The sequence below is a fragment of the Crocodylus siamensis genome, chromosome 6, assembly GCF_052110815.1.
Source record: "Crocodylus siamensis isolate JL-2025a chromosome 6, ASM5211081v1, whole genome shotgun sequence".
Classification (NCBI taxonomy): domain Eukaryota; kingdom Metazoa; phylum Chordata; order Crocodylia; family Crocodylidae; genus Crocodylus; species Crocodylus siamensis.
Genome location: NC_143400.1, coordinates 29,592,657 through 29,619,865, shown reverse-complemented (window position 1 = coordinate 29,619,865; position 27,209 = coordinate 29,592,657). Strand labels below are relative to the sequence as shown.

Here is a 27,209-nt window from a genome sequence, read left to right as displayed (position 1 = left end):
AGCCACTGTGGTCCAAAATTATGTGAGAAGCAAGGATTTCTTAGGGTGATGGCTTGTGTTGCACCATTTTTGTACTTTGACACCCAAAAGAGGCACCTGACAATTTACAGGTCTCTCTGCAATTCTTTCCCTTCTCTCTATTACACCTGACATCTAAAGCTAAGTAACTGGGAGCGAGTACCCTTAAGAGATCAAAGAAAAACATGAGAGCAAAACCCTAAGAATCAGTATAGAGTGCAGCGGCTCTCAACAGTGTTGGACTCCAGGTTCCCTTTGGATCATCTTTCACTTGCTTCTCAACTTCAGAAAAATACTAGAGCAATTCTTCCATTGCAGAGAACTTAGAATAGCCACAGCATAGTAGGCAGGTTTGGACACTTTGGATTCCTACTGGAAGTCTTTGGGTTTCTCTTGATGGTTACATGGAGATGTTTGCTCACCTGACCATGCTAATAGTGCCCTGCACCCTTAAAAGGAAAGCATAGTCCTCCAGTTGAGAAGCACTGGAATGTGTGTAAGAACCAAGCCTCCCTCCTTCTAAGTAGATTTCAATCTCATTGTAAAAGAGATCTTTACAAATCCGGGTTCTTCAAGGCATGTGTGTTTGAACGACGTCTCTGTTAGCTGAGCTTGGAACAGGTGAATCAACCTGTTCGATTTTACTGCCTCTTTTCTAGTCAGTGTCTGCCACTGGCTTCTCCTGGGTTACCTATGCACTGGGCTGTTGCTTCCCACAGGGGAAGGGATCTTTTTGGTGTGGATCCCTCTGTTCTAGGACTTATGAGTCTCCTTGTCTCATTTGCCTTTATTGTTTAGCTTCTGTTCTCTTCGTTACTCTCTAACCTTTACTTCTCTGGTGTATGGGAGATTGGTATGTGGGGATTAAAACAAAATCTGAGAGACAGTATTTTGTCAATGAAGGGTGTTTCAGTTGGATTCTACAGGGGTCAGTACTAGACTTGGAGTAATATAAGGATAATACTTTGACTTTTGATATATTTAAGACTATTTAGTATCCAGAGTTATCACCAAATAAATTCACATGAGAAAGTAAGGACAGCTTTTTGGTAGCAAGGGCCAGTAAGCATTATAGCAAACTTCCCAAGGGAAGTAAATGATGGATCCTCTGTGTCATCAGACCTGATCAGTTGCCTTGTTGGGAGAGTTCTTGTAGCTTAATGGGAGTTGACAGGCTTCATGCAGGTGGGGCTGGGGATCGTTCTATGGCCGGTATTATCCAGGGAGTGGTGATTCTCAACCTGGTGACACAAGATCCTTTTAAGGGAAAAATATAATATTAGCACTGTTAGGGGTGCAAACTCCTACACAGGATTCACAAGAGAAACCAGACATTTCCACTCACAAGAGAAACCAGACATTTCCACTCCATGGTATCTAAAGAGTTCCACCTGGTTGCGGGGGATTGCTAAATTCTCAGCAGCAGAAGAATCACTCTAGGATTTTTCCATTGCCTGGAAACAAGTGAGAGCTCAGAGCTGACATCTTCCGAAGGGGGGCTGAAGTCTAAAGAGGTTGAGAACCCATATACAAGTATGACTACCTTGCCCTGGGACAGTTCCCTGGAGCTGCCCACCTCTGGCCATGTGTTAGATACATGTAATGTGCCTAAAATGATATGGTGCACCCGGGGCAGCTGGCCAGATGCCTTTTCTGCTTAACTAGGCCACGGTGCAGTCACTCCCACAGCCTCTTGCAACCTGAGCCAGAAAGTGGTAATGCAGGCAGTTGGGTTGGGAGACTTCAGCAGTTTGTAGGCACAATTGGCAGTTAACACCTTCCAGCCCTGCAGCCTTGGCCTTGTTATTTGTACTCATGTCATGCTTGGGGAACCCTGAAGAATTGGGATCCTGTTGCACTGGGAGTTGTGCATGCACATAATCACCTCTGCTGTGAATGATGAGACAGGCATGGACAGCCACACCCAGATGGACGCATCTCTGATGGGTTTCTTTGAAGTTCTGGGTTTCCTGTCCCTTTAGCCACATACCATAATAGTCTCAGTTGCTAACTGAACTCCATCCTAAACATGCTGACTGTAGAGTGTTGAGGGCCTCAGTCCTTCAGTGGATGAGGAGCATGGACCTCTGCACTTAGGAGGTGGGTGGGAATAGGTCTTTGCCTCGAGTGGCCCTGGTCAGCCCGTGCCCAGGTTGTCTGGCGAGGCCCCTGCTGTAGGGCCTGACCAGTTGTGTGACATTCTGTGCCTGTCCAGCGAGGTGGACATCCCTATCGACGTGGAGACAGTCATGCCCATGCCCGTCCCACTCTATGACAACCAGAAGGCCCGCAGCGTGATGAACGAGTGCGAGCGCCATGTCATCTTCGCCCGCACAGATGCTGATGCACCCCCGCCGCCCGAAGACTGGGAGGATCATATGAACAGGTAATGCCACGCTGGCTTCAGGCAGGAGAATGTCCCTTTTGGGGAGTGGGAACAGTATCCAATGTTGTTGAATTTCAGCATGCGTGGGTCTGGGGTTGGTAAGAACAGCTGTGTTGGGGATAGAAATAGAGCATCCTTTTTACTAAGTAGCATCTGCTTCAATTGGGATGCGGCATCTGTAATGCCACATTTCCTAGTTTCATAGTTTCTAGGGTCGGAAGGGACCTGAGCAGATCATCTAGTCCAACCCCCTGCCCTGGCAGGAAAGAATACTGGGGTCAAATGACCCCAGCAAGATGTTCATCTAACCTCCTCTTAAACACCCCCAGGGTAGAAGCCTGCACCACTTTTCTTGGAAGCTGGTTCCAGACCCTAGCTGCCCTGACCGTGAAGTAGCGCCTCCTGATATCTAACCTAAACCTACCCTCTGCCAGCTTGTGACCGTTATTCCTGGTCACTCCTGGGGGTGCTCGGGGGAACAGTGACTCCCCCAATGTCTGCTGGTCCCCCCGACTAGTTTATAACAGGCCACAAGATCCCCCCTCAGCCTTCTCTTTTGGAGGCTGAACAGGTTCAGGTCCTGTAGCCTCTCCTCATAGGTCCTGCCCTGCTGTCCCCTGATCATACGAGTGGCCCTCCTCTGGACCCTCTCCATGCTGTCGACATCCCTCTTGAAGTGTGGCGCCCAGAACTGGACACGATACTCCAGCTGCGGCCTGACCAGTGCCGCATAGAGGGGGAGGATCACCTCTTTGGACCTGCTCGAGATGCATCTGTGAATGCATGCCAAGGTGCGGTTGGCCTTCCTTGCTGCCTCTCCGTACTGCCGGCCCATGTTCATCTTGGAGTCAATGATGACCCCCAGATCCCTTTCCGCCTCCGTGCTGACAAGAGGGGATTTCCCTAACCTGTAGGTATGGTGCCGGTTGTTCCTCCCGAGATGCATCACCTTGCACTTGTCTGTGTTGAAACCCATCCTATTCTTGTCCGCCCATCCTTGTAACCTGTCTAGGTCTGATTGTAGCCTGTTGCATCCTTCCAATGTGCCCACGTCCCCCCACATCTTAGTGTCATCAGCAAATTTGAACAGGGTACTTTTTACCCCCTCATCCAAATCGCTGATGAAGATGTTGAACAGTGTGGGCCTGAGGACCGAGCCCTGGGGGACCCCACTGCCCATGTCCTTCCAGGTTGAGAAGGACCCATCCACTACCACCCTCTGGGTGCGGCCCACCAGCCAGTTGGCGACCCATTTGACTGTGTGGGTGTCTACACCACAGCCCCCCAGTTTCTTAATGAGAACAGGGTGAGAGACAGTGTCAAAAGCCTTCCGGAAGTCCAGGAAGACTATGTCCACCGGCTACCCCTGCATCTAATGATCTGGTGATCTGATCGTAAAAGGCCACCAGGTTGGTCTGACACAACCTGCCACTGATGAACCCATGTTGGTTGCCCCTAAGCATGCAGTCCCCTGCTGGCCCCTCCTGGATGTGTGCTAGCATAATTTTCTCGAACAGCTTGCCTAGGATCGAGGTGAGACTAACCGGCCTATAGTTTCCCGGGTCCTCCTTCCTGCCTTTTTTGAAGATGGGGACCATGTTGGCCCTCTTCCAGTCCTCCGGTACCTCACCAGAGCACCACGAGTGCTCATAAAGTTGTGCCAGGGGACTTGCAATGACCTCGGCCAGTTCCTTTAGAACTCTAGGGTGGAGATCATCCGGGCCGGCTGACTTAAATACGTCCAACCCCTCCAGAAGCTCCCTAACTAAATCCTCGCTAACCTGTGGCCCAGGTGTGCCTCCCCCGGGGTCTGAGGGGGGCCCAGCAGGGAGGTGGCTGTTCTGGTCCCTACTTAGGAAGGCAGAGGCAAAGAAATCATTAAACACTGCTGAAAGGAATTGGTGGATGTGTCTTTATGCTTTGACAGTGAAAGGAGTTTTTAGTGGTACTTTACCACTTAACATCCTCAGTGAGATCTGGAGCATCTTTCGGTAAGCCAGGTGTAGTTTTTAGTGTGTCATCTGTCTTTAATATCAGAGTGATGACATAGAGGATGGAGATGGGCTTTTTTTCTGTGGCTGTAGGGGACAAGACTTGGAGCAGTGGCCTCAAGTTGCACCAGAAGAAGTTGAGGTTGGAGATGAGGAAGAACTTCCTGACTCTTGAGGGTGGCCTGGTATTGGAAGGGGCTGCTCAGAGATGGCAGAATCTCCATCCCTGGAAAAGCCCAAGAGCAGGTCAAACAGCCCCTTGGCTGAACTGGTTTAGTCAAGGTTGACTCTGCTGTGAGCAGGGGGATGGGCTAGATAGGACCTCCTTCTCCTCGGGTCCCTTCCAGCCTGACTTTCCTGTTTCCCATATCTGCCTTATGATAGTGTCAGAATCATGATGTTTCCAATCAATTAAGACCAAAATAGAACCAGTTATTCCACCCCAGCTTTGCAGTTGGCTGGTTGGAAAGATCCCAGATAGAACAGGAGAACCTTGTCCCACTGCTCAGGTGTGGTTCTCTACAAAGTGGGTTCCCTTTATCACTGTATCATGGAACATGGTACAGTAGCTCAGGCATCCATGTCTGTTGTCCCAAGATAACTCTTGAAAAAGTTTTGTGGCATAAGAAGTGCTAATGGTTTATCCAGAGACATTGCACAGTACATCTGAACATTGAGCCCAGGATTGCATCACTGGATCAGAAAGCAGCAGCGCATTCAGCTGCCAGATAAACCCCTATTGGAAGGGCAATGTGTGTACACACCTTGGGGGGCATGGACTCAGACTTGGCATCAGCACTCAGAGCAGTGACTTCATCCAGTTCGCCAGTTAGTAGCACATGTATCTGGGCCTTCAGGGCCCCCTGTGATGTAGCTTGTTGGTGGGAGCTGGCTGGTGTGGTCTCAGGGTGCCCAGCTTGTACCACTGAAGCTGTATGCAGGGGCTGATAATGAGGTGGGGCGCTGAGCCCAGGATGAGGTGCTAACAGCCAGAGGCTAGCAGACTGTCCCTTCTTACCTGCCACGTCCTATACCTGTTGCATTGCTTCTGAGAGCAGGCCAGGCAAAGTCAACACAGTATCAAGCTGATACTGTCATCTCCTTCTCGTTCTGAGCTTCTTCTGGGTTTCCCTTTACAGGTCAGGCTGGACAATAGGACAGAACAAGCTCTTCAATAAGATCCACAAAGCCCTGCAGTCCGACCGGCTGGCCCGCTTGGCCAGTGAAGGGGTAAAACCTTTTAGCTTTCTGTCCCCTCATGTGTCAGCAGTTCTGTTGCCTGTAGGGCTCTTGGCCATAGGAGTCATCTTCAGCTCCTTTGGATTCAGGAGGGCCCTGGCACTACCCAGTTCCTCACGGCTGCTTATCCTTGTCCCATCCTGTCCCATGTCTCCTCCCCCCATCTCCCCCCTTCCCCATGTCTAGGCATGCAGCGAGCCGGTGCTGAGGAGGATTGCAGTGGACAAGTGTGCTCGGCGTGTGCGCCAAGCCCTGGCCAGTGTGAGCTGGGACACCAAGCTGATCCAGTGGCTTCACACCACGCTGGTGGAGACCCTCAGTCTGCCCATGTTGGCCGCCTACCTGGATGCCCTGCAGACACTGAAGGGAAAGGTGATTCAGGTCACAAGTCTGGGTTGGCCCCTGCCAGTATGCAGGGGATGCAGGGAAGAGCCATCTCTCCACCTCCCTTCGCCCAGGGTCTTTCACCAGTGCGTTCCCATGTGGGCTAATAGTTAAGTTGTAGCCAGGACTCCAGGGTTCTTCCTGGGACAGTGTGCCTTAATTGCTGTGGTACTTCAAATGGGCCACGTCACTCCTTCTCCCCTAGTGGCTTGGTCAAGAAGTGAGAGAAGAGGTTGCCCTGGTGCCATTGTGGCCACAGTCTGTTCCCTGCACAGTAGCAACCTTCTTATATGGCCATAGACAAGTCACTTAATGTCTCCTGGCCTGAGGGGTTGACAGCTGTGGGCAGGATACTGAGTCTCCTCTGCATCTCCTGCACTGAAAAGGTGATAAGAACATAAGAACTGCCACTTACTGGGTTATACCATAGGTCCATCGTGCCTGGTCTCCTGTGTCCAGTGTCCTGGTTGACCCCCAGGGGAGGGGGATGACATGGCACTGGCCTGCTTTTCCCCCTCAACTGGGGGTGCTTGTGCTGGGTTTTCTGTGGGTGCACTAGGGTCCCTCCATGCCCCGTGTTAATGAGGCCCAACCTTCTGGTTTCAGATCCCCACTCTGATCGACAGGATGCTCCTGTCTTCCACTACCAAAACAGGGGCTGCCGGTGCAGAGGCCCTGTCCCTTCTGTTGAAGAGACCCTGGGACCCAGCCGTAGGCGTCTTGTCACACAACAAACCAGTGAGTAGGCCTTGAACCCAGCTCCTGTCCCTGGTCTCTGTAATGCTGCCTGTCTGCAAGCACTATTCCCTGCCCCTACCTGTGTCCCAGGCCACACCTGCTCTGTTTGCTCTGTCCCCCTGCAGGCAAGTGTCGTGTCTTGTAAGTCAGGTGTGGCTTAGGATGAGAGCTCTACCCTGCCTCTCCCTTGTCACCCTGAAGCGGGCCTGCTGAGGCATGGCCTGCCTCCAGCTGGCAGAATGAGCTGAGCAGGGTCCCACAGAGGAGCTTGGCCCCCTTGAGGACTGTGTCCTGGCAGCACAAGGTTAAACAATGAGCTGCTTCTTAGGCATTGCAGTCACTCATGTTGATGCAGCCTGCTTGTACCTGTGCCCTGCTACATCCAGCTGCCAAGGGAAAGAAAGGCTTGGGGTGGGTTGGGTGGGCTGGTGCTACTCCTAGCCTGGGCTTGTTTTTGCAGGGGCTGCTGGGATGCAGGAGGAAGGGTCACGGCCTGTCCTGATCCATCTCTTGTGCATTTTGCAGAGCAAACTCCCTGGCTCCCCCCTCATCCTGATTGCCTCTTCCGGCCCCTCCAGCTCCATGTTCCCCACCTCCCGGCGGCACCGCTTCTGGCAGTCACAACTCTCCTGCCTAGGCAAGGTTGGTATCTCTTTGGGAGGCTACTGGGGCAGGTTGGGCTGGGTACCCACTACTCACCTCACCCCTGCCAGCCTCTTCCAGAAGTGCACCAATCTGCTCCTCTGCATAGGAAAGAGCCCCTTACACACACTCAGTCTTCAAGATGCTCCTTGTCATGAAGTGGGGACCTTGGGGCCATAACAGAGACCTGTGGTCCTCACCTGTGAGACTGCATCAGCAGCTTGACGCCTAATGATGAGGAGTAAAAGGCATGTGGTTGGGGGTTCTCTTACCATATAGTCTTGCAAATAATGCATAGTTTGTTTTTTTGAAAAGGCTTATGAAGACAATAAATCTTTCCCAGAGTTATGGCTACAGAGAGGAAAGACAGATCCTCATTTTCATCTGGCTCGTTAACTCAAGGGCTCATTCATGAGCTACTGACTCCCTTGGCTATCTGAGGAATAATACCAGAGCTGCTGCTCTGTGGATCAGGGATCAAAACTGCAGGCTTCTATGTTGGGCAAAAAATCAGCTTCCTTGTTTAATAAGTACACCCCAATTTGTGTGTGTGTGTGTGTGTGTGTGTGTGTTGGGGGGGAGGGGCACTGATATTTTGGGGGTGAAAGGTGCATGTTGTAGGCAGGAGAATATGGTAGAAAATAAGGTAGTAGAATTAGAAAAGGTCCAGAGAGGGGCAACCTGAATGATCAGGGTCCTGGACCCGTTGCCAGACCAGGAAAGACTAACAAGGCTGGAACTCTTCACCTTGGAAAGGAAGACAGCTTAGGGGGGGGATGTAATACAGGACTACAACTTCCTGAAGGGCCTGGACCAAGTGAACAAGGAACTGTTGTTCATTTAGTCCCAGGACACTAGAATGAGGGGACATCTGCTGAAATTAATAGGTGACAGGTTTAAAGTGAATAGGAGAAAAGACTTTTATGCAACACGTCATTAACAAGTGGAATTCATGGCCACAGGAAGTGGTGAAGGCAGAGAGCAGAGCCAGGTTCAGTGAAGGACTGGAGAAATTCATGACATAAGAATTGCCATCTACTTGGTCAGACCTTAGGGCCATCCTACCGAGGCTCCTGTGTCACACAGCAGCAGAGGGCAGGTGCTGAAAGGGAGAGTGACCTGGGATTTTCCCCTGTTCTTTTCTCACTTGCAGCCTCCAGCATTTGAGGTCTAGCAAGTTCTGATTCAGAGGCCATATCATTAACTCCTAAGCTTAATAGCTCCTGATGCCCCTTTCCTCCAAGAATGTGTTCAGTCCCTTTGTGAATCTGGCTAAACTCTCTACTTCTATCACATCTGGTAGCAATGAGTCCCACCCTTGAATATTGTGCTGTGTGAAAAAGAACTGCTTTGTAATAGTTTTAAACTTAACGACCTAGTTTTATGTTGTGACCCCTAGTTCTTGTGCGGTAAGAGATATTAAATAATAAATCTCTGTTGACATTTTTATTTGCCATTTAGTATTTTGTAGACCCTGATGTAGACCCCCCACCCCCAAAGGGTAATGAATAGGGGATAGATCACTCAGGTGATCTCAGGTTTGATGCTCTCTCTGTATAACATCCATTTCTGCTGCTGTTGGACTGGATACACTATTGGCCTGACCCAGTCTGGTCCTGCTGATGTTCTTATGTGGGGTGTGACCAGGCCAGAAGGGAGAGCTGGCATTTGGGCACCCTGGGTCACACCAGAGCTGAAGAGGAAAAGCCGATGGCTGGTTGGAGGAGACCCTCCATCTCCATTCCCTGAGGAGCGAAATGGGAGGAAATCCTGGCACCACTGTGTTGTGCATGTCAGGTCTTGCCTGCACCCATTGCTGGCTCCATGGGAGAGCAAGTGCTCTTGGTCTTCAACCCCCCTCTTGTCTTGCAGGTGATCCCAATAGCCACCCATCTCTTGAACAATGGCAATGGGGTGGGAGTGCTGCAGTGTCTGGAGCACATGATTGGTGCAGTGAGAGGCAAGGTGGTAGAGGTAAGAGCAATGGCTTCAACTGGGCTTGGAATCCAGGACTGTTGGCCCCAGCTGGCACATGCAGTCTTATGGTCTGCCCTTCTCTCGTCACCCTGTGCCCTTTTTTCTCTTTTCCAGATCCACAGTCACTTCTCCCACAAGCCAGTCATTCTCATTGGGTGGAATACAGGAGCATTGGTAGCCTGTCATGTGAGTACCCTTTTGCCTGGCATCCTAGTGGAAACCACTGCTCTGTACCTCCATCTTAGGGTGGCCATGCCACACCCATACCCATGCCAGCCTGGCTCAGTCTCCTAAGTGCCTCAGGCTGGCATGGGTATGGGTGTGGCATGGCCACCCTAAGATAGTCCCCAAGCCACTTGCAATAGTGTGGGGAGGCTTGACATTTCCTTCACTGATGTGCTTGTAGACTAAAGATGTCCTTGTGGCTGAAAACCTCCATTGGCCTACCTGAGTGTTTGCCTGAGGAGACTTCAGAGCCACAAGCTTCCTGTAGCATATCTTCTATGCCTCCAGCCTTCCTCATCCCAGCCCTGGGCAGTTGGGGCTGACACACCAACCCATGCAGAGAAGTGTGAGGGGAACCCAGAAAAGAGAAGGAGAAGATGGAGCTGCTTTAGGGAGGAGACATTTGGGTGCAATGGGTGTCCTGTGACCCTGTGCTGAGAGGGCCAGGACGTGGACAGGGCGAAGTGGCTCAATGCTAGAAGAATTGTCTCTGCTTGCCTTTTCTGTGCCTGTTTATGCCAAGTTATTTCTATTCTGTTGAGAAACGCTTGGTGGCACTTCTCTGGTTTCATGACTATACAACCACCAGTCTGTGCTGGAGGGTGCTGCCTGGCTGTCAGTATGCCCAGGGTCCATGGGGCATTTCCTCTGACCCTCTGTCTTCCTGATCTCAGGAAACTGAGCAAGTTGAGTTCTTCCCCATGGATTTGCTAGAAGTCATCACCAGAGAAGCCATCCCTATGGCATGACAGGAACCGGGGCTCACACTTATACATCTGTCCTGCTTCTTTCTTCAGGTCTCGGTGCTAGAGTACGTCACTGCCATTGTGTGCCTTGGATTCCCGCTTCTGACAGTGGAAGGGCCCAGAGGGGTAAGGGCAACATGGTAGTCACAGTGGGAAAGGCCCTGGGGCTGGGATTCTGTAGCCAGTGAACCACTGCTGATCTCCTTGGACTTGCCTGGTTCCTGTTAACTTGCAGAGAAAGTGGCAGAGCTCTGAAGTTTGATTCTTCCCCTCCTGGTGGGCTGAGAAGCTCTATTTATGTTGGCACCTCCTGGCATTCAGTGTGGTGGGGCCGCAGTGGCTCTGGAGCCAGCAGTGTGGAGACTGTGAGGCAACAGTGCTTCCCTACACAGCTGCCTGATCTGCTCCTTCATTAGCAGATCTGTCCTATATCAAGGCAGGGCATGGAGATTGTGCCTTTGAATCTCACAGTTGTAGAACCAGGGGGTTGGATGGAACCTCTGGGGTCATCTGCTCCAACCCCCAGGCTTTGGGGAACAAGCCTGGTTCTGGGTCATCTGTTCCCTACAGATTGTAGGCAGCCAGTTCCAAATCTGTGCTTGGGGACATATGTTGTAGGCAGGAGAATCCCCAGCACCTGGAGTCACAGTGCCATGTGCTGTTGGACACTACCCAACTTTGCATCGCCTTTGATGCCAAGGCTTCTGGGGGGAAGGGCAGTGAGACAAACCGTCTTGATCACGGGCTAGGGTCTCCACTGGCCTAAGTTACATACTTCAGAGGAGCTGCACGTGTTTCCCCCTGCTACTTTTTGGCTCTGTCACACAGCACAGACTCTCTGATTCGTTTAAGTCATTGGGTCAGGTCTGGACCCACAGGCTGGATGACTCACATCCAGCGTTGTTAATCCCTTCATATTGACCTTACCACTACCCAAAGGCATCCCCCATGGGGATTGAAACCCCCAAATTTGATGGCTAGGTGACTGGCAGCCATGGAGTTAACACTGCCACTGCTAATCGTATTTCCTCACCCCACCAAGGTCCCAAGCCTTCATGCCCCTGTGCCCAGTGACCGTTCATCTTCTTCTGTCAATTCTTCTTTCTCCTTTAGGACGTGGATGACCCCCTCTTGGACATGAAGACACCTGTGCTTTTTGTCATTGGTCAAAACTCACTGCAGTGCAATGTTGAGGCCATGGAGGATTTCCGGGAGAAGATCCGTGCTGAGAACAGCATGGTGGTGGTGGGCGGGGCTGATGACAACCTCCGGTAGGCGCTCTGAGGCAGCCACAGGCTGCTAGGATCCCCAGTAGTGCAGAGGAGCAGCAGGGTGGGCTTTTGTGGTTTACAAGGGGGGTTGGAGGACTCCATTCAGTGGAGATGGGGCTGGAAGATGATTTATAAGAGAAACCCAAAGATTTCCCATGGGAATCTAAAGTGTCCAGCCCTTCTGCCCTGCTGGGACTTGCTAAGGTCTTTGCCCCAGAAGAATTGTTCTAGGATTTTTTGGTTGTCAAAAATAAAAAGATAAAAGCAAAGAGCTGGCATTTTCCTAGGAGGGCTTGGTGTCTTAACAAGGGGACTCTTGAGTTTTAAAAGGTTGGGAACCACAGCTGTAGGTACTGAGCTTAAATTAGGCCCAAATTAGGGGTGAGAAGCCAGAAGAACTCCCTGGATTTGGATGGATGAGATGTTGGCACGTTCCTTGTGAGCATGTGTTTATGGTGGCCACAAGTTGGTAACTGGTTGCTTGTTTCAGCAGAGGTCCCGGCTAGAACAGGCAGCAGTGGGCAAGCTCCCTTTCCAGGTGGGAGGCAGAGGCCCACAGGCTGGGGTGAACTGCTGCTCCTGCTGTGGCAGAGAGCCTGTTGGCCTGATGCCATGGGCCTTGGGTTGTCTAGAGCAGTGGGTTTTAGACAGGGGTATGTGTCCCTGGGGGATCCCCCTTTGCCAAGGGGTATGCAAAGAACCAATGGCAGTGAAGTCTCACTGCAGCTTGACCAATCAAAATTTTGGAGCTGGAGCTTCTGATTAACACTGGCATTGATGTCCTTCCTGATGTGTAGAGACATGGGAGAAGAATACAATCCAAAGTAGTTGGCATGTAAAGGCATATGTGTCCAAAACCAACTGAAAACCATTGCCCTAGTGCAGGCATAGGTAACTCCTGGCATGCATGCTAGAGTGTGGCATGCAAAGGCATTTTGTTTGGTATGCCCACCTTGGGGTGGATGGCGGGGAGCCTTGCGGGGCCCAATCCTTGCTGTGGCAGTGCAACCCTGGTCCCTTCCTTGCCATCTGCCTTGAGGCACACATGCACCCACCACTTGCAGTGAGCTGGGCTGCAGCTCTGCGGACTTTGGTGCAGCTGCTTGCAGCCTCTCTGCCACCTGCTGTGAGCAGCCCATGCTCTGTGTTAGGGCATGTGCACCTCAGGGTAGACAGTGGGAAAGGGGCCAGGACTACGCTGCCACAACAAAAATCAGGTCCCTCGCTGCTCCCCAGGTGTACCTCAGGGTGGACAGTGGGAAAAGGGCCAGGACTATGCTGCCACAACAAAAATCAGGTCCCTCGCTGCTCCCCAGCGATCTGCCCCTGGTATGCAAACATCTTACAAATTAAGATCGCCGGTGTTTTTGGCACTCTGTTTAAAAATGTTGCTAACCCCTGTATGAGTAGTCTCAAAGTGGAGGGGGTGTTCACTGTGCTCTGAAGGAGCAATCTCATAAGGTAGGGAGAAGGAGACAGGCTTCTTGGAAGGTGGGAGCCTTGTTCCCTAGTATTCCTGTTGTGGATTTACATGCGAATATGAGAACAAATGGTAATTGTACTGGCTGCAGTGGTGGGAAATTCACCTTGCAGCACGATGTATGGAGATTTCATGCTTGTTTGCTGGCATTCAGGCTATGGATGGTGTTGGGAGGGAAGCAGTGGAGACAGGAGGGAAGAATGGATGTGTGTTGACTCCTTTCCTTGCTCCATCTTTAGGATAAGCAAAGCCAAGAAGAAGTTGGAAGGGCTGACCCAGAGCATGGTGGACCGTTGCATCCAGGTAAAGCTTCAGCAGTCTCTGTGCAGGCTGGGCCTATGCCCAGAGGCCTTAGTGGGTGCTAACCCTGATGTCCCTGCCAGGCAGGATGGATGTAACCCAGGAGTGGGCAAAATGCGGCCCATGGGCCAAGTGCAGCCTGCCAGGCCATTCTATCCAGCCTGCGGGGCCCCTAAAAAATTTAGAAAATTAATATTTATCTGCCCCTCGCTGCCTGTTATGCGACCCTCAATGGCTTGCCAAAACTTAGTAAGCGGCCCTCCGCCTGAAATAATTGTCTGCCTCTGAATTGTAACCTCAGCACATCTCTCTCAGTTACTGCTCTTGTGATCCCAGAACCATCTGGGATGCTAAGGAACCATAGCCTTGGGTTGTTCCCAGTATCCTTCATTGATTTTTTTTCCCCCTTGCTGCACCATCCCATCCCATGTTATAGGTAGGATCCCACCTCGACCAGCATAAAACATAAAAAAGAAGAAGGTCCATTGTGAAAGTGCAGCCCAAGCTGGTGTGCTCCATTGCCCTCTGCTGCATGGGCTCTGAAGTGGGGTGTGCTGCTGAGGCCTTACAGCTGTGGGGACACCCGGTGCTAGCCTGTGGAACCTGTGTATATTTCCCTTGAGCCCCAGACAGTTTGACATTCTCCAGGGCACTGACCTCTTTCCTGGGGGACCATGCACATGACTCCCCTGCCAGAAGCAGCCATTGCTGGAGGTCCTCTCAGCTTGGGTGGAGGCTCCTAGCTGCACGGACCTCAAGGGAAGAGCTGGTTTCCTACTGGACTGGCCAGGGGCAGCAAAGGCTCTTGGTTCTTCCTCTAACATGGAGGTGCTGTGAACTGCCCTGGTGGTTCTCAGGGACCTACAGAGACTTGGCTCTAGCAAGGGAGCTACCCATCCAGTTACCCATCCCCGATTCCCGTTCTTCTGAAAGGGGAGGCTGCTTTTGGGGTCCCCACTTGGCTCCATCTGAGTGTTGTAGGTATAGGGAAAGCCTTAACAGGGCCATCTCTTTGGGCAACCTCAGTATTAAAGGCCCTTTAAGGCCCTTTTAGACACGTGCCATCCTGCTCCCCATCCAGGATGAAATTGCTGACTTCCTGACCGGAGTCCTGACCCGGTCGGAGAATCACACTGGCTCCGACCCTCGTGACCTTGATGCTGAGAAGAAGAAGAAGCCGCGGGACCCAGCCAGGAGGGACCTGTCATTCGACTTGCCAGAAAGAACCAGCCAACCTGCATCCCCAGCTGCCAAGGTGCCGGCCTCACCTTCCGGATCAGAGGTAAGGACAGTGCCTGCAACTGGTGTCAGTATATGGTGATGGCCTTCTGTCCATGAGCTGTGCTGGCAGGGGACAGGAGGGTTGGAGATGGAGCCTATCCCAGGGTCTGAGCATGGGGGCCAGGTTTTTCCCCTTCTTCTGCCCTTGAGTGAATAGAGCCAACTCCCGACCTCCTTCCCTGCCTGTTAATGTGCAAATAATGACATTGTACTGATGTTACGGCTGACAAAAAGTTAATTAGTGCTACCAAAGGACTGGAGGATGCAGAGCCCCCCTTGGGAATGGTGTTGTGGGACCCTAGTGGAAATCCAGCTGCCTCCCCTCTGCAGGACCTCTCCAGTGTCTCCAGCAGCCCCACCTCGAGTCCCAAGATCAAAGTGGCCACTGTGCCAGCTGTCCAGAAGCCCAGCCCGGTGGGCACTGCTCAGCTGCTGAAGAGGCCAGTGCAGAGGCCAGAAGCAGTCTTGACACACAAGCAGGCTCAAGGTAAGAGCCCAGGCACCCACTCCTCTTCAGTGTCCCACTAGCATCCTGGTAAAACCCTTTCCAGGACCCCTTGGCAGGTCTTCAGGACCCCTTGGCATGTCTCCACGTTCTATGGAGACTGTGCCCCACACTTCCTGTAGCAGGACAGTGGTCAATCTGTTCCCAGCTGCTCCTGGGCACTGACTCTCTTGGGAGCTGAATCAGGGCAGGAGTTGTGCTCTCAGCAGCCCAGTATGGTCGTGGGTAAGCCTTAGCTATTGTCCAGACCAGGTAGGATCACCACTATCCCTGGCCAGTTTACTTGTCACATAATGGTATGTGGAGGGTGCTGCCATGTCAGGCACTGGGACATCTGTGTAGAGGTCACCTGGGAGCTGCTGTCTCATGTCCAAGGAAGCTGCCAGGGTTTGGGGGGACTGAGGGAAGTGGCTGAGCCATGGTGCAGATCTAATGGGCTTCATGGAGTCACGAGAGAGCCTACCTCCCTGAGGAGAGAGGACCCAGGTGTTTGAGTGTCTGGGCAATGGCTTCAAGGGGTGCAACTAGAAATTCAGGGCACCAGGTGGTTTCCTCCAGAACCTATGAATAACATGTAGCACCTGGGAAGTAGTCCACAGCCTGCTGCTTCCTGTGAGGATGCCAGCTGCTCCCCAGCTCGCTCCCAGGACTCCTTCTATGGGAGGAACCAACTTCAGGCAGGATCTTGAGCCTTGGGCTTACCCATAGCACAGCATGCAAATCATTAGGCACATCTGCATCATTCTTGGGACTTACGGGAGCTAGGGCAGGAAGTGGCTGCTGAGCACAGTAGAGCGGAGTAGCTCTTTTGAGAGCACTTTGAAGGCTGAGTGCTGCCAGCACCGGGGGTCCATGTACATCTTGTGGAGGCAAATGTCTATTCCAGTTTTTCTCAGCAGAGATACCAAGTCTCAGTGGCTGAACTGGGCCTTTGTGGGTAGGTTGGGTCCCCTGGCTTAGCTTAGTGCCCTCAGCTGTGCTGAAGGGCTGAGGGGAAGGTGTCTACAGCATGGATGTGTCCTCTGGGCTGGCTGGGAAAGGAATTAGCAGTGCCCCTGGACACACTGCCCTTTCCCAGGCTGGCATAATTTAGTGCATCGTGGGGGAATACTGCATTTTTGTGCATGCCACATGCCTCAGATAAGACGTACCTCGTTTGGGAAAGGAGAAAAAAAAGATTTTACCAGAGTTGTTGCATATAGCAAGGACAGAGTGTCTTCTTCAGCTCCTTCATGCTCTCTTTTCCTACTGCAGTTTTAACCCTTTCGCAGCTGAATTGGCAGCAGCTCTTGACTGTTCAGCCAAAAGCTGAAACCCTAGATGCTGCTGAAGACTTGAGTTCATGGACAGATCTGGGATTTTGAAAAGAGCCTGTAGGGTTGTGATGCAGGAGAAGAGAGATCAGGAGGAACTAAACTGCAAATTTTTCAGCACAATTGCTGAAAAAAGGCTTGCTTGATTATTGGACCATCATGACCATTTGTTAAAAAGGAGAAATGCAGAGAGAACTCTGGAATAGGGAGAAATTTGGAAATATGGAGAAATCTGGACACATTCTCCACCTCACAGAGTGAGGTCATTAACACCTGTTGAACAAAGAGCAATTAGCAGGTAGGTAGAGTCTCAGCGCTGTGTGACTAGAAATGCCACTGCTGCTGTTCCAGGTAGACACGGCGTCCAATTTTGGAAGGCTAATTTTTTTGCAGGGGAAGGTGTGTGTGGTAGGTGAGTGTGTACAGTAGCTGTACAGGGAGCCCCAAGGCCAGAGCATAGCATGTTCTGGAGCTGCGACGTCCCTGCATGCAGGCAAGGGGGGCGGGGATACGTGGGGTCTCACCAGCCCTATCTGCTCCATAGCCGGGCGCTGTGATTCTGTAATTCTCTCTGATTCCTTTCAGCTCAGTTTGCTGCTTTTCTGAAACAAAACGTGCTAGTGAGGAAAGCTCTTCCTCCTGGCACCTCTTCATGTCTCTTTGGTGAGTATCTCCTTGCTGCCTGTCTCTCTCTCTCTCTCTGCTCTCCTCCTCCATCGCTCTCCTCTCCCCATCGCACTGTGTTGTCAGGGTGGAGGGCTGCGGTGTGCATTCCCCCACCCTGCTCTGCTTCCTACTTTCTCATTGCTGCCCATTGAACAGCTCCTTGCTAACTTATGCTCACTGACCCATGTTCCCTCATGTCCGGGGTAGTGACAGGTGTTTCTCAGCCACACAGCATCCATGGCATGGCCTGGCAGCTTCTCTTAGTCAGCAGTGTGTCCTGTTGTCAGCTGTGCTTGTGGTTACGGTGGAGCGTCCTTTCTGCAGGTGAGCCAGCAGGGACAGGTACTGCCTCGTGGCCTGGAAGGCAAGGAGCAGCTCTAGGGAAACGGTGGAATAGGAGCAGTAGAAAGAGTGAGTGTGCATGTCAGGGAAGCGGGAAGCCAAGGGGCTGGGTAGGACCAAGAAAGTCAGTGAGCCCTGACTGAGCTTGAGAACTTAGAGCTTGTGACCCCACCCCCCCTCAAGTGTTTGATTGCTGAGTTTAAGCGGGGAAAGTTGTGTGTTGTATGTGAACAAGTAAGATACTCGGCTTGGCTGCTGGCAATGTCTGGGACTGGCCATCACAATGGAGGAGTGAGGGGGGTCTCCCAGCCTCGTGTCCTGTGATCCCAACATAGCAGGGGCCTTTGCTAAGCTGGAGGCTGGTACTGGTTGTCGTCATGACTTGGGTTTGAGAGGTCAGTCACAATGGTGCAACCTTGTTGACCTCAGGGGCATTGAGAGATTGGGTGTGAGTGGTAGATCCAGAGGAGTTGGGCTGCAATGCCCAGGGTCTGTTTTTGATGTTGCTTGCTGTGGTGGCACATGATGCCTTGAGGCCACTGCTGGGGACTCGCAACAGGACAGGGGTGAACAGAAATGTGCTGGACAATGCTTGTGGTCTTGGCAGAGACTTCCTGCCCCCCTCATACCCAGTTGCAGACCAGGGCATGCCACAGGGTGGTTCCCTCAGCCCCCCAGCACACACTGTGCCTGACAGTTTGGTTACCTTGAGAAGCAGGGCAGAGGCTGGGGGTTTCAAGGACTTTTCTTATCATCAGTTCCTGCCCAGGAGAGCTTTGCAGTGTCCCCCAGATGTCAGCAGTGACGTCAGCCTGGGCATGTCAGCAGAAGAGTTCTGCACATTCTCCCCAACTCCTACTGCCCTGTGGAGCATTAGGACCCTGAGCACCACTACCAGTACATGTGCTATTCCACTACACGTGGTCAGAGTTCTCCAGGCTCTTCTGCAAGGGGTTGACACCTGCTCTCAAGGGGTTAAATAATGGCCATGACTCTTTGGGACTGATCACATGTTGGGGGACAGAAGTGCTTTCTCACTGCTTCCAGCACTGTGTTCATTGGTGCTGTGCCCCATGGAAGGGGGTCAGTTCGGACGCTGCTATCTGGTACCTTGTGGCACTGCTCCCTTGTTGCTTCCTCTGCTTTGCCCACACTGTCAGGAGCTGCCAAGGCCCTGGGATTTTCTACTTCTTCATCTCCAGATCTCAGGTCTTGGGGCCAGTTGAAGCCATGAGTGGTGTGAGACCAGGGTGGGATGTGTTCCTGTTACCTCAAGCAGGAAGTGCCTATGGCCTCACATTGCTGGGCTCCTGACATGTTCCCCTTCATTAGCAACCCTGAAGCTAGGGCTGAGGCAATGTCTGCCAAACGGGAACTGTGCCAGGCTGTGGGGAGTCCTTTGGCAGCACCGTTTGACAGATCATTGTGTGCAGGATGAGGGCTGCTCTATAAGGATTAGAGATCCCGGGGAGCCTTCCTTTGCCCCCACACACTGTAGGGGAGGAGGTTGCAAGCTCCCAACCCTTCATGCACCCCACATGCCCACTGAAGTAGTTTTCTTCAGTGTCAGGCTCAGATTTCTCCTGGGACCAGCTCAGTGCCCACAGCTATGGCGCTGTGAGATGGCACCCATCCCACAGAAGCCTGTCTCCACCTCCCCTGCAAAACCCGGGGGCCAGGAAAACAACATCCCTTCTTTCCTCCCAGGTCTGCAGATGTCAGGGGCCTGTATCTGGAATAGGGTGGCTTTGGGGGTGGGGGGCACTGATTAACATTTGGCTACATTCCTGTGGGCATCGGGGCCCAGACCCAAGCCACCAAGGCATCAGTGCCGACTGGTTGGTGATCAGGGGGCTGGAGGTGTGGCCTCGCCTTCTGCCATGAACCAGCCAGGCTGCTCCGTATCCCTGGACTCCCTGCAGGGAGGTGGGTATGGAGAGGGGATTCTGCTTGTGTATGGGGGTCTGGCAGCCTGGGACGCTAGAGCAGAACTGAGGCAGCAGCTGTGACTTAGGATGTGTCTCTCCTCAGGCTCTGGGTGCGAGTTCCCCAGGGCTTGCAGGGGGCTTTGACAGTTAGCAGTGCCTCTGCCTGAGGTCCTTGTGCCTTGTTTGTCAACAGAGAGACCAGGGGTGTCCAACTAACCCTGTGCCTTGGGTCAGATCTGGACCTGGGGCCAGTAGAAGTGGTGGCACCATGCAGAGCATTTGGGTCTGTGTTAGCAGGAGCCAGAGGGGACCACAAGCCATGTGTTTGATGCCCCTGCCTTAGAGCACTCTGGGGGGCATAGGAGATGGTGTGGGGGGCTGGGAAACGGCCGCTGAAGCATACTGGGAGTGGCAGAGCCATGCTTGAGCGCATGTCCCTCTCCCCTATGCTGCGGCCACCAGTTCCAGGCCTCCCATCTGTGTCCTCCAGTGCCCGTCTCAGCTGAGCAGCAGGACGGGGCCGACAAGGATGAGGCACGCCTCCAGCTGAAGCGGCATCAGACCCCCAGCCCCACCCCGTGCGGCAAGGCATCCAAGCGGGCCAAGATTAAGGTGACCATTGTCTCCCATGGGGACACAGCCAGCACCGGCACCCAGGCAGAAAGTGAGTCCCGACGCCCCCTGCTGTTGCACCTTTCTGGTAGTGGGAGCACCCCACAGCCCAGCTCCCACCTGTGGCCCCACATCCATCCCATCTCGGAGGGCTTCCAAGCTCTGGTGGGCAGTGGAAGGCACCGGAGCTGGGAGAGCCTCACGTGTTGTATTTTCCTTTGGCAGTGGCTGCAGGAAAGCCCCTCACCATGACTGTTGGCCAAGCTGTGCCAGGCGCCAAAGAGCTGTCAGGACTCCTCGCCACCCCCAAGTGAGTGCCGCAGGGTCTGTTTCTCGGGGAGGTGGCTTTGGTCTGGGAGCCCTAGAGTCTGGGGCAGCTCTGTGATCACCCCTGGAGAGGTAGAGCCATGAGCCAAGACATTGCCCATACCATTGGCTCCAGAGATGGGGGGCATTTGGGTGGGGTGCCCCAGCATCACCAGGTACTGTATTTTCTGGCATACCACACATTCCCTAAAGAAGATCCACACCTTGCTTGGGGAGGCAAAGGGGAGCAAAAGAGATTGTGTGGTTCAGAGGCTCTGAGGACGTAAAACCTGTGCGCTGAAGATTGCGCTTCACCGCTTCTCTCCCCAAGGCCAGGGAGAGCAGCCCAGCCCCATCAGGCATTACTACCTCCTTGTGCTTTAATATGGGTACAAAAATCAACTTCCCCTGCTTCAGGCAGCCCAACCCCACCCCCCCACAGTTTTGGAGGGCTGATGTGCCGAAGGGGAAAGTGTGCGTGGTTTGCAGGTAATTACAGTAGAGAGGGTGCTGCTGATAGATACAGCCCCGAGACTGAAAGCCTAACTGCACAGATGCAGGTTCCTTTTGAAGGCCTGACACCTTGCTGCTCAGTGCCTGGTGCCTTGCAGTTTGTGGCTCATCATTCTCCCCAGGACTGGGGCGAAGGGAAGGGAGTCATTAGTCGTTAGCTGTTCCTCGTCTTCAGCCTTGATGTCCCATGCTGCAGCTTGAGGCCGTTGTTCCTAGTCCTGTCCCCTTGCAGCTGCAGAGAAGAGCCCCCATCTCCATCCTCTGTCATCACCCCTAGGGTGTTTGAAGGCTGGTAGCACAGCCTGGCCATGCTATTAAGCTAACAAGGGGTGCCTCATGGAGGCCTTTGTCCCACCCCCTTGAGAATGGAGCTCATCAGGGTGGCTCTGTCTTGCTTCCCAGGCTGAGCTCGGCAGCAGAGACCTCAGCCATCAGCCCGACCCCCTCAGCTGTGATCCCCAGCAGCACAGCGCCCAGCGCCTTCCACACCCTCCAGAGCCGGCTGGTGGCCAGCAGTGCCCACTGCCTGCAGACCCAGCCCAGCGGCTCCCTCCAAGGTACCTGCCTCTCTCAATTTGGTGGTGGGGGAGGGGCCATTTCCCAGTGGGGGAGCAGCAGGGGGGAACCTTCTTGGCTGGTGGGCCACAAGTTAATCTCTTTATCCTTTCTGAGTGCCACTCCAATCCCCTTTTCCTGCCTGATCTGCTTTCTGCTCTCTGCCTGTGCTCCCTGCTCCATCTGCTGTTCTGCTTTCTGCTCCCCGCCCCATCTGCTGCTGTGCTGCCCATCCCCTTCCCGTCCTCCTGCATGTCATGCACGGCAGCCTCCCATACCACTTGTGGCACATGGTCCATAGATTGTCCACCCCTGCAATAGGGAGCAATGGTTACATTGGCTCCTGGGCAGATCCAACCGTCCTTGCAATAGCAGCCAATTCTACATGCCACACAGGTTTTTCATTCAAACTTTCCTGTATTCCTACCCCTTCCTCGGAGCAAACTCTGGGCCAAACCATAGGGAAGCTGAGAATTCATGAGTTGCATGGTGTGTGGTCAGAGTCTGTCCCTGGTGGGGAGTTTATCAGCATTGGCATGGCCTGGCCTATTTATCTCCGTTCATTTCTGTCTCTGTGGAAGGCTGAGCCCATCTCTGGGATCAGTACCCCATGAGGGGAACTCAAGTAAGGCACCAGCCCTGAGGGCTTTGGGGTATGAGGGCTCCCTGACAACTGGGCACCTTGGCTTTGAGCCAACAGGGACAGCCAAGTGTTCTCTCTGGGCTTGGGCACTCCAGCACCAAGCCACATCCTGCTCCTACAGAAGCCTATGGGACCTTTCCAGTGGTGTCAGGAGGAGCTGAGGGGTGGGCTGGTCATCTGTCATTGCGCCGGGGCCTCTTCAAGGCTGCGCTCATGGCCAGGAGCATATGTGGGAGGCTGCAATCTGTGAGCCAGCCCCAGTGATCACCTCCTAGCTCTGTTTCCTTCCAGGCACCACCTCGGCTAGCAGCCTCCTGCAGGGCTTGAGCTTCAGCCTGCAGGACATCAGTACCAAGGCTCCAGCCCTCCCAGTCAGCAGCGCGCCCCCGGGGCCACCTGCCCAGGTAAGCCCCCATCTGGGAGGGGAGAGTTTGGGGCACGAGGTCCTGGGTGCCATGGCATCCTTCCAGATGCCTTCTCTGGCTCAGACACTGAGTACAGAGGTAGCGGAAGAAGGGAAGGGGGAGAAAGACCTGCTACAGCCTGGGTTTTCTCTGAGTTGGAGTGCAGTATACCGTGGGGCCCACAGGCTTCAGCTGCCTGCTGCCATGAGACCCTAGACTAGATGAGAGGAAGATGCAGGGAGGGAGCCACCTCTTTCTGGTGCTTACAGCTCTTCCTGGCTTCCCTTAGCAGGCCTCAGCTGTGAAGACACCTGCGGCCCTCCAGAACCTGGGTACCATCACCACGGGTGCGGGGACCATTGTCCGCACCATCCCTGTGGCCACGTCGCTAGCACTGGGAGCCTCTGCAGGGGGGAAGCCCACAGCCATCCACCAGCTGCTGACCAATGGGGGCCTGGCCAAGCTGGCCAGCAGCCTCCCTGGACTGGCCCAGATCTCCAACCAGGCCGCAGGTGAGAATGGAATCCCTGTAGCTGGCATGACGGGCTTTTTTTTCTCTGGTAGGGGTCAATCTGAGGCTCTCTGAATGTGACCGTCAGTACTGGGCCAAGCTGAATCTCATGGGTCAGTCTGTGGGTGTGCTCTGGAGTGTGCCAGGTGCCCACCTGGCTTGTTGGCTCTCTGAGGTGCTTCCCAAGCTTGTAGCCCTTTGTTCCCTGTGGGCTCTTGTCAGGACATGTCTTGTGACTTACTTTGCCTCCCTGTGACCTATGATGCATCTTGTCCCCCAACACACTGGCCGTGACATGTCACAGCCCCCCCCGTCTTGCTGTGACGTGTCTTGCTCCCCTACACACCAGCTGTGATGTGTCCCAACCCCCCATGGCCATGATGTATCTTGCTTCTGCTTCCTACTCATGATATGTCCCACACTTGTGTTTTCTAGGCCTGAAAGCCCCAACTACCATCACGGTGACCCTCCGGGGGCAGCCCAGTCGTGTCACTACGCTGAGCCAGGCAGCCATGGGGGCTCTTCAGTCCCCACTAGAGGAGCAGCCAATGCAGCCCCATGTACCTCAGGTAACTTGGGTACCTTGTCTCAAGGGAGGATGGGCCGTGGTGCAAAGGCCATGCTGCTGTCACCACCTGCCAGGGCCCATCTCTCCTGGTGGCTGCTGGGGGAAACTGCATGCTGTGGTGCTCTGGCCTGGGAAGTCCAAGTGACCTTGTTTTCCATTCCCAGGGGCCAGGAGACCTCTTTCCTTCCCAGCCTGCCCTGCCAGGGCAGTCACACCCATGGGATTGGGGCTTGACTAGCACAGGGGGGACGTGTGGGAGCCCCAGCATGTCATAGCCATGTGGCTTGGGCTGATTTAGCCTGGCGGAGCCTCTCAGGATGCATCTGATGCCAGGTGCTGCACTGTGTCCAGATGCAAACTCGTGGCAGCAACAGTATAGACCGCCCCACATGGAGCCCTAGTGTTGGTGGCCTCTCTGGGGAGGGTGCATGTCAGAACCAGCCTGGCCTCTGCTCTGCTGCTTTGGGACAATGCTGGGCCTTAAGGACAGGGGAGTCCTTGAGGCCAGCTGTGGTTGAGGTCTCCCAGCTCTGGCCATGGGTGTAGGACCCAGCTCCTGCAGGTGAGCAAACATCCCACTCCCACAGAGGCCAAAACCCTAAGGGTAAGGGAAGACCCTTAAAAGGTGTCCTCCCTTCTCCTCACCTCCTTCCCTCCTGCTTTTAACTGCTTCAGGGCAGGCCTGGTATCTTCCCAGGAACCTCAGCAATGCCCAGCTCCCATTTTGTCTGCGTGGCAGCTTGAGCCAGGTTGTCAGAGAGGTTGCCAGGCACTGGGAGCCCCAGAAAAGAGATGCTGTGGTGATTTGGTGGTACCAGGGGTGTCTGAGCCCCTGGAAGCCTGGTCTGTTGGAATAGGCATGAGGGCTGCAGGCAGTCGGCTTTGTTCGTCTGTTAAAGGCAAAGCAGGGACCATCTGGTTCCTTCAGCCCCATCGCTGGTGCCATTTCACCAGCCTGGTATGATTGAGGAGCATTGCCAGAATTGGAATAGTGAGTCTGTTGAAAGTAATAATAGCGCCAATGAATCATGCCAGGCACCCGCTGGAGCCTGGAGATCTCAGCCTCAGGCAGCCTCTGCTGCCCAGGTGTGCCGTGAAGCAGCTGTCCCAAGTGACACAGTTCTTTCCAGGGCTCCATTACCCATGTTGGACAAACCTCTTGGGGTGGATCTGTACCCAGTGTCCAGGTACTGGCAATTAGGCTATGCGATACAAGCCATGGAGTTGGCTGCCAGTATGAGCCCGTGTGCCAAAGCTACTTTGTTGTATCGCTCTTGCCAGGAGCCCCATGGGAAGCAGCTGTCTTACTGTATTTTTTGCATATGGTATGTAGCGTTTTTGGCTCAAGATGATGTGATGTGAGGTATGTTATATGCAAGAAATATAGTAAGAGCAGGTTTTGCCCATTCTGGGCAAAAATGAAAGTAAAATCTTCACCCGACTCACAAGAAGCAGAATAGTGAGCAAGCCCAGTTCCCTGGCAGCTGTTCCTCAGTCACTTCCTTGAAGAAAAGATCTTTTTTCCTTCATCTGTCATTCAAAAGCAAAGGTGTGTCTTATATTTCAGGGGCGTGTTCTATACCAGAAAATACAATAATAAGAATAGGGAGCTGTTTCCTCAGTCATGTTCCAGTAATTACTGTAATTGTTGCCTTTTTGGGTTTCTGGGTGCAACTCCAGCTGTGCCTTCATGAAAAGGGCTACAGTGGGGTCTGGCACAGTGCTGCCATGTCTCCAGCCTCGATCTCGCCGTGATGCTGTTGGGGTGAAGTGCGGGGCATGTGGTTAGAAGGGGAAGGGGGGTTGAGATCCATTTCAGAGACAGTCTCATGGCTGCAACTCCTTTGCCTGTGGGGATGGAGAGATTGCCCATCCCAGCATACCTTGTGGTTCTCAAGTTTGTTAGACTCGAGGCTGCCTCCATTAGACTCCAAGGCTCCCTTGGAAAACCCCAGCTCTTTGCTTTTACTTATTTCTTGATTATGGAAAATGTCCTAGAGCATTTCTTCCATGGCAAAGACCCCAGCAGGGCACTCAGGTTCCTGTTGGAAATCTCTGGGGCTGTGCCATGCTTTCAAATGAAAGCTGGATAGAAACCAGCTACAAAGTTGTTGCAGGTTGACTCTATTCTGTAGCTGGACAGATGGTTTTATGAAGTGATAATCATTTCGCATGTGTGGCCAGTGTAAATTTATTGTGTGATTAACCTGTTAAATGTGTGACCCTTACTTTGCATGTGCGGCCAGTCTAAACTTATTGCGCGATGGACCAGTGAATTTCCTAATATGTGTAACGCATGCTAGGGGCCTGGGTTTCCCCTTTTGAATCACGCGGAGGTATTTGTTCACTTCACCATGCTAATCCTCTTTAGCAGGAGGTATGTCTGCCAGAAAGGGATCATTGCTTAGTTAATATCCCCCTGGAGAGAGTATCTCTTCTGTGGAGTGCCCAAAATTTTGTCCAAGTGCACATGCCTCTGAATAGAGGGCATTCAAGGTTTAATGACCCTCCATTGTTAGTCCTGTTCCCTGTCCCTTAGAACAGTGGGGGCCAACCTGGCTAACTGGCTTAGGGACAGCACCCAGAGAGTGGTGGTTGATGGGTCATTTTCAACCTGGAAGGAGGTGGGCAGTGGGGTCCCACAGGGTTTGGTCCTTGGGCTGGTTTTATTTAATACCTTCATCAGTGATTTGGATGAGGGTGTGTTGAGCACCCTCTCCAAGTTCACAGATGATACCAAATTTAATGCACCAGAGGGCAGGGGCAAAGTTAATACACCAGAGGGCAGGGAGCAGTTACAGGTTGACCTGGGCAGGTTAGATCAATGGGCGGAAAGTAATAGGATGCAATTCAACAAAGATAAATGTACTCCACCTAGGAAGGAAGAATCCCCAGTACACCTACAGGTTGTGGGAGGTCCTCCTCAGCAGCTCAGAGGCTGAGAGAGATCTTGGAGTCATAGTTGACTCCAAGATGAACATGAGCCAGCAGTGCAACGAGGCCATCGACAAAGCCAGTTGCACCTTATCATGTATTAGCAGATGCATGACCAACAGATCGAGGGAGGTGAGGCTCCCCCTCTATGCAGCACTAGTCAGGCCGCAGTTGGAATACCGTGTCCGGTTTTGGGTGCCGCACTTCAGGAGGGACACGGCGGATCTGGAAAGGTTCAGAGGAGAGCCACTCGCATGATTAGTGGTCTCTGTGAAAGACCCTATGAGGAGAGTTTGAGAGATCTGGATCTCTTCAGCCTATACAAAAGACGGTTGAGGGGGTGACCTTGTGGCCGCCTATACATTTATCAGGGGAGGACAGCAGGGAATTGGGGATGCGCTGTTTTCCAGAGCGCCCCAGGGAGTAATTAGGAATAATATGTGCAAACTAGTGGAGAGTAGATTTAGGTTAGACATTAGGAAGAAATTTTTCACAATAAGGGTGGCCAGATTCTGGAATGGGCTTTCAAGAGAGGTCACCTAACTTGGAGGTCTTCAAGAGGAGGCTTGACAATCACCTGGCTAGGGTCATCTGACCTCAGTCCTCTTTCCTGCTGGGAGCAGAGGGTCAGACATGATGATCCATTGGGTCCCTTCCAACTCTATAATCTATGAATATTGTGTAGGACCTTGCAGCACACTTAGAAAAAGGTCTCAGGGCACCCCAACGTG

General features: G+C 53.0%; 1 protein-coding gene across 5 annotated transcripts in view; it reads left to right on the top strand.

The window, feature by feature from the left end:
* The window catches only part of KANSL3 (KAT8 regulatory NSL complex subunit 3), a 36,286-nt gene that overhangs the window by 3,541 nt on the left and 5,536 nt on the right, over nt 1-27,209 (top strand). The window contains exons 3-21 of one of the 5 annotated variants that reach the window (XM_090051110.1): nt 2,234-2,404; nt 5,535-5,625; nt 5,821-6,006; nt 6,625-6,756; nt 7,282-7,398; nt 9,271-9,372; nt 9,490-9,561; nt 10,398-10,472; nt 11,460-11,617; nt 13,337-13,400; nt 14,479-14,679; nt 15,009-15,165; nt 17,082-17,159; nt 19,923-20,096; nt 20,270-20,354; nt 21,266-21,420; nt 22,353-22,465; nt 22,758-22,977; nt 23,412-23,545. In XM_090051110.1, coding sequence (XP_089907236.1) covers nt 2,234-2,404; nt 5,535-5,625; nt 5,821-6,006; nt 6,625-6,756; nt 7,282-7,398; nt 9,271-9,372; nt 9,490-9,561; nt 10,398-10,472; nt 11,460-11,617; nt 13,337-13,400; nt 14,479-14,679; nt 15,009-15,165; nt 17,082-17,159; nt 19,923-20,096; nt 20,270-20,354; nt 21,266-21,420; nt 22,353-22,465; nt 22,758-22,977; nt 23,412-23,545 — 2,485 coding nt within the window. Of the gene's footprint in view, nt 1-2,233; nt 2,405-5,534; nt 5,626-5,820; nt 6,007-6,624; nt 6,757-7,281; nt 7,399-9,270; nt 9,373-9,489; nt 9,562-10,397; nt 10,473-11,459; nt 11,618-13,336; nt 13,401-14,478; nt 14,680-15,008; nt 15,166-17,081; nt 17,160-19,922; nt 20,097-20,269; nt 20,355-21,265; nt 21,421-22,352; nt 22,466-22,754; nt 22,978-23,411; nt 23,546-27,209 lie in introns of all 5 variants that reach the window. The other 4 variants (XM_090051107.1, XM_090051113.1, XM_090051112.1 and 1 more) reach the window with 4 other exon arrangements.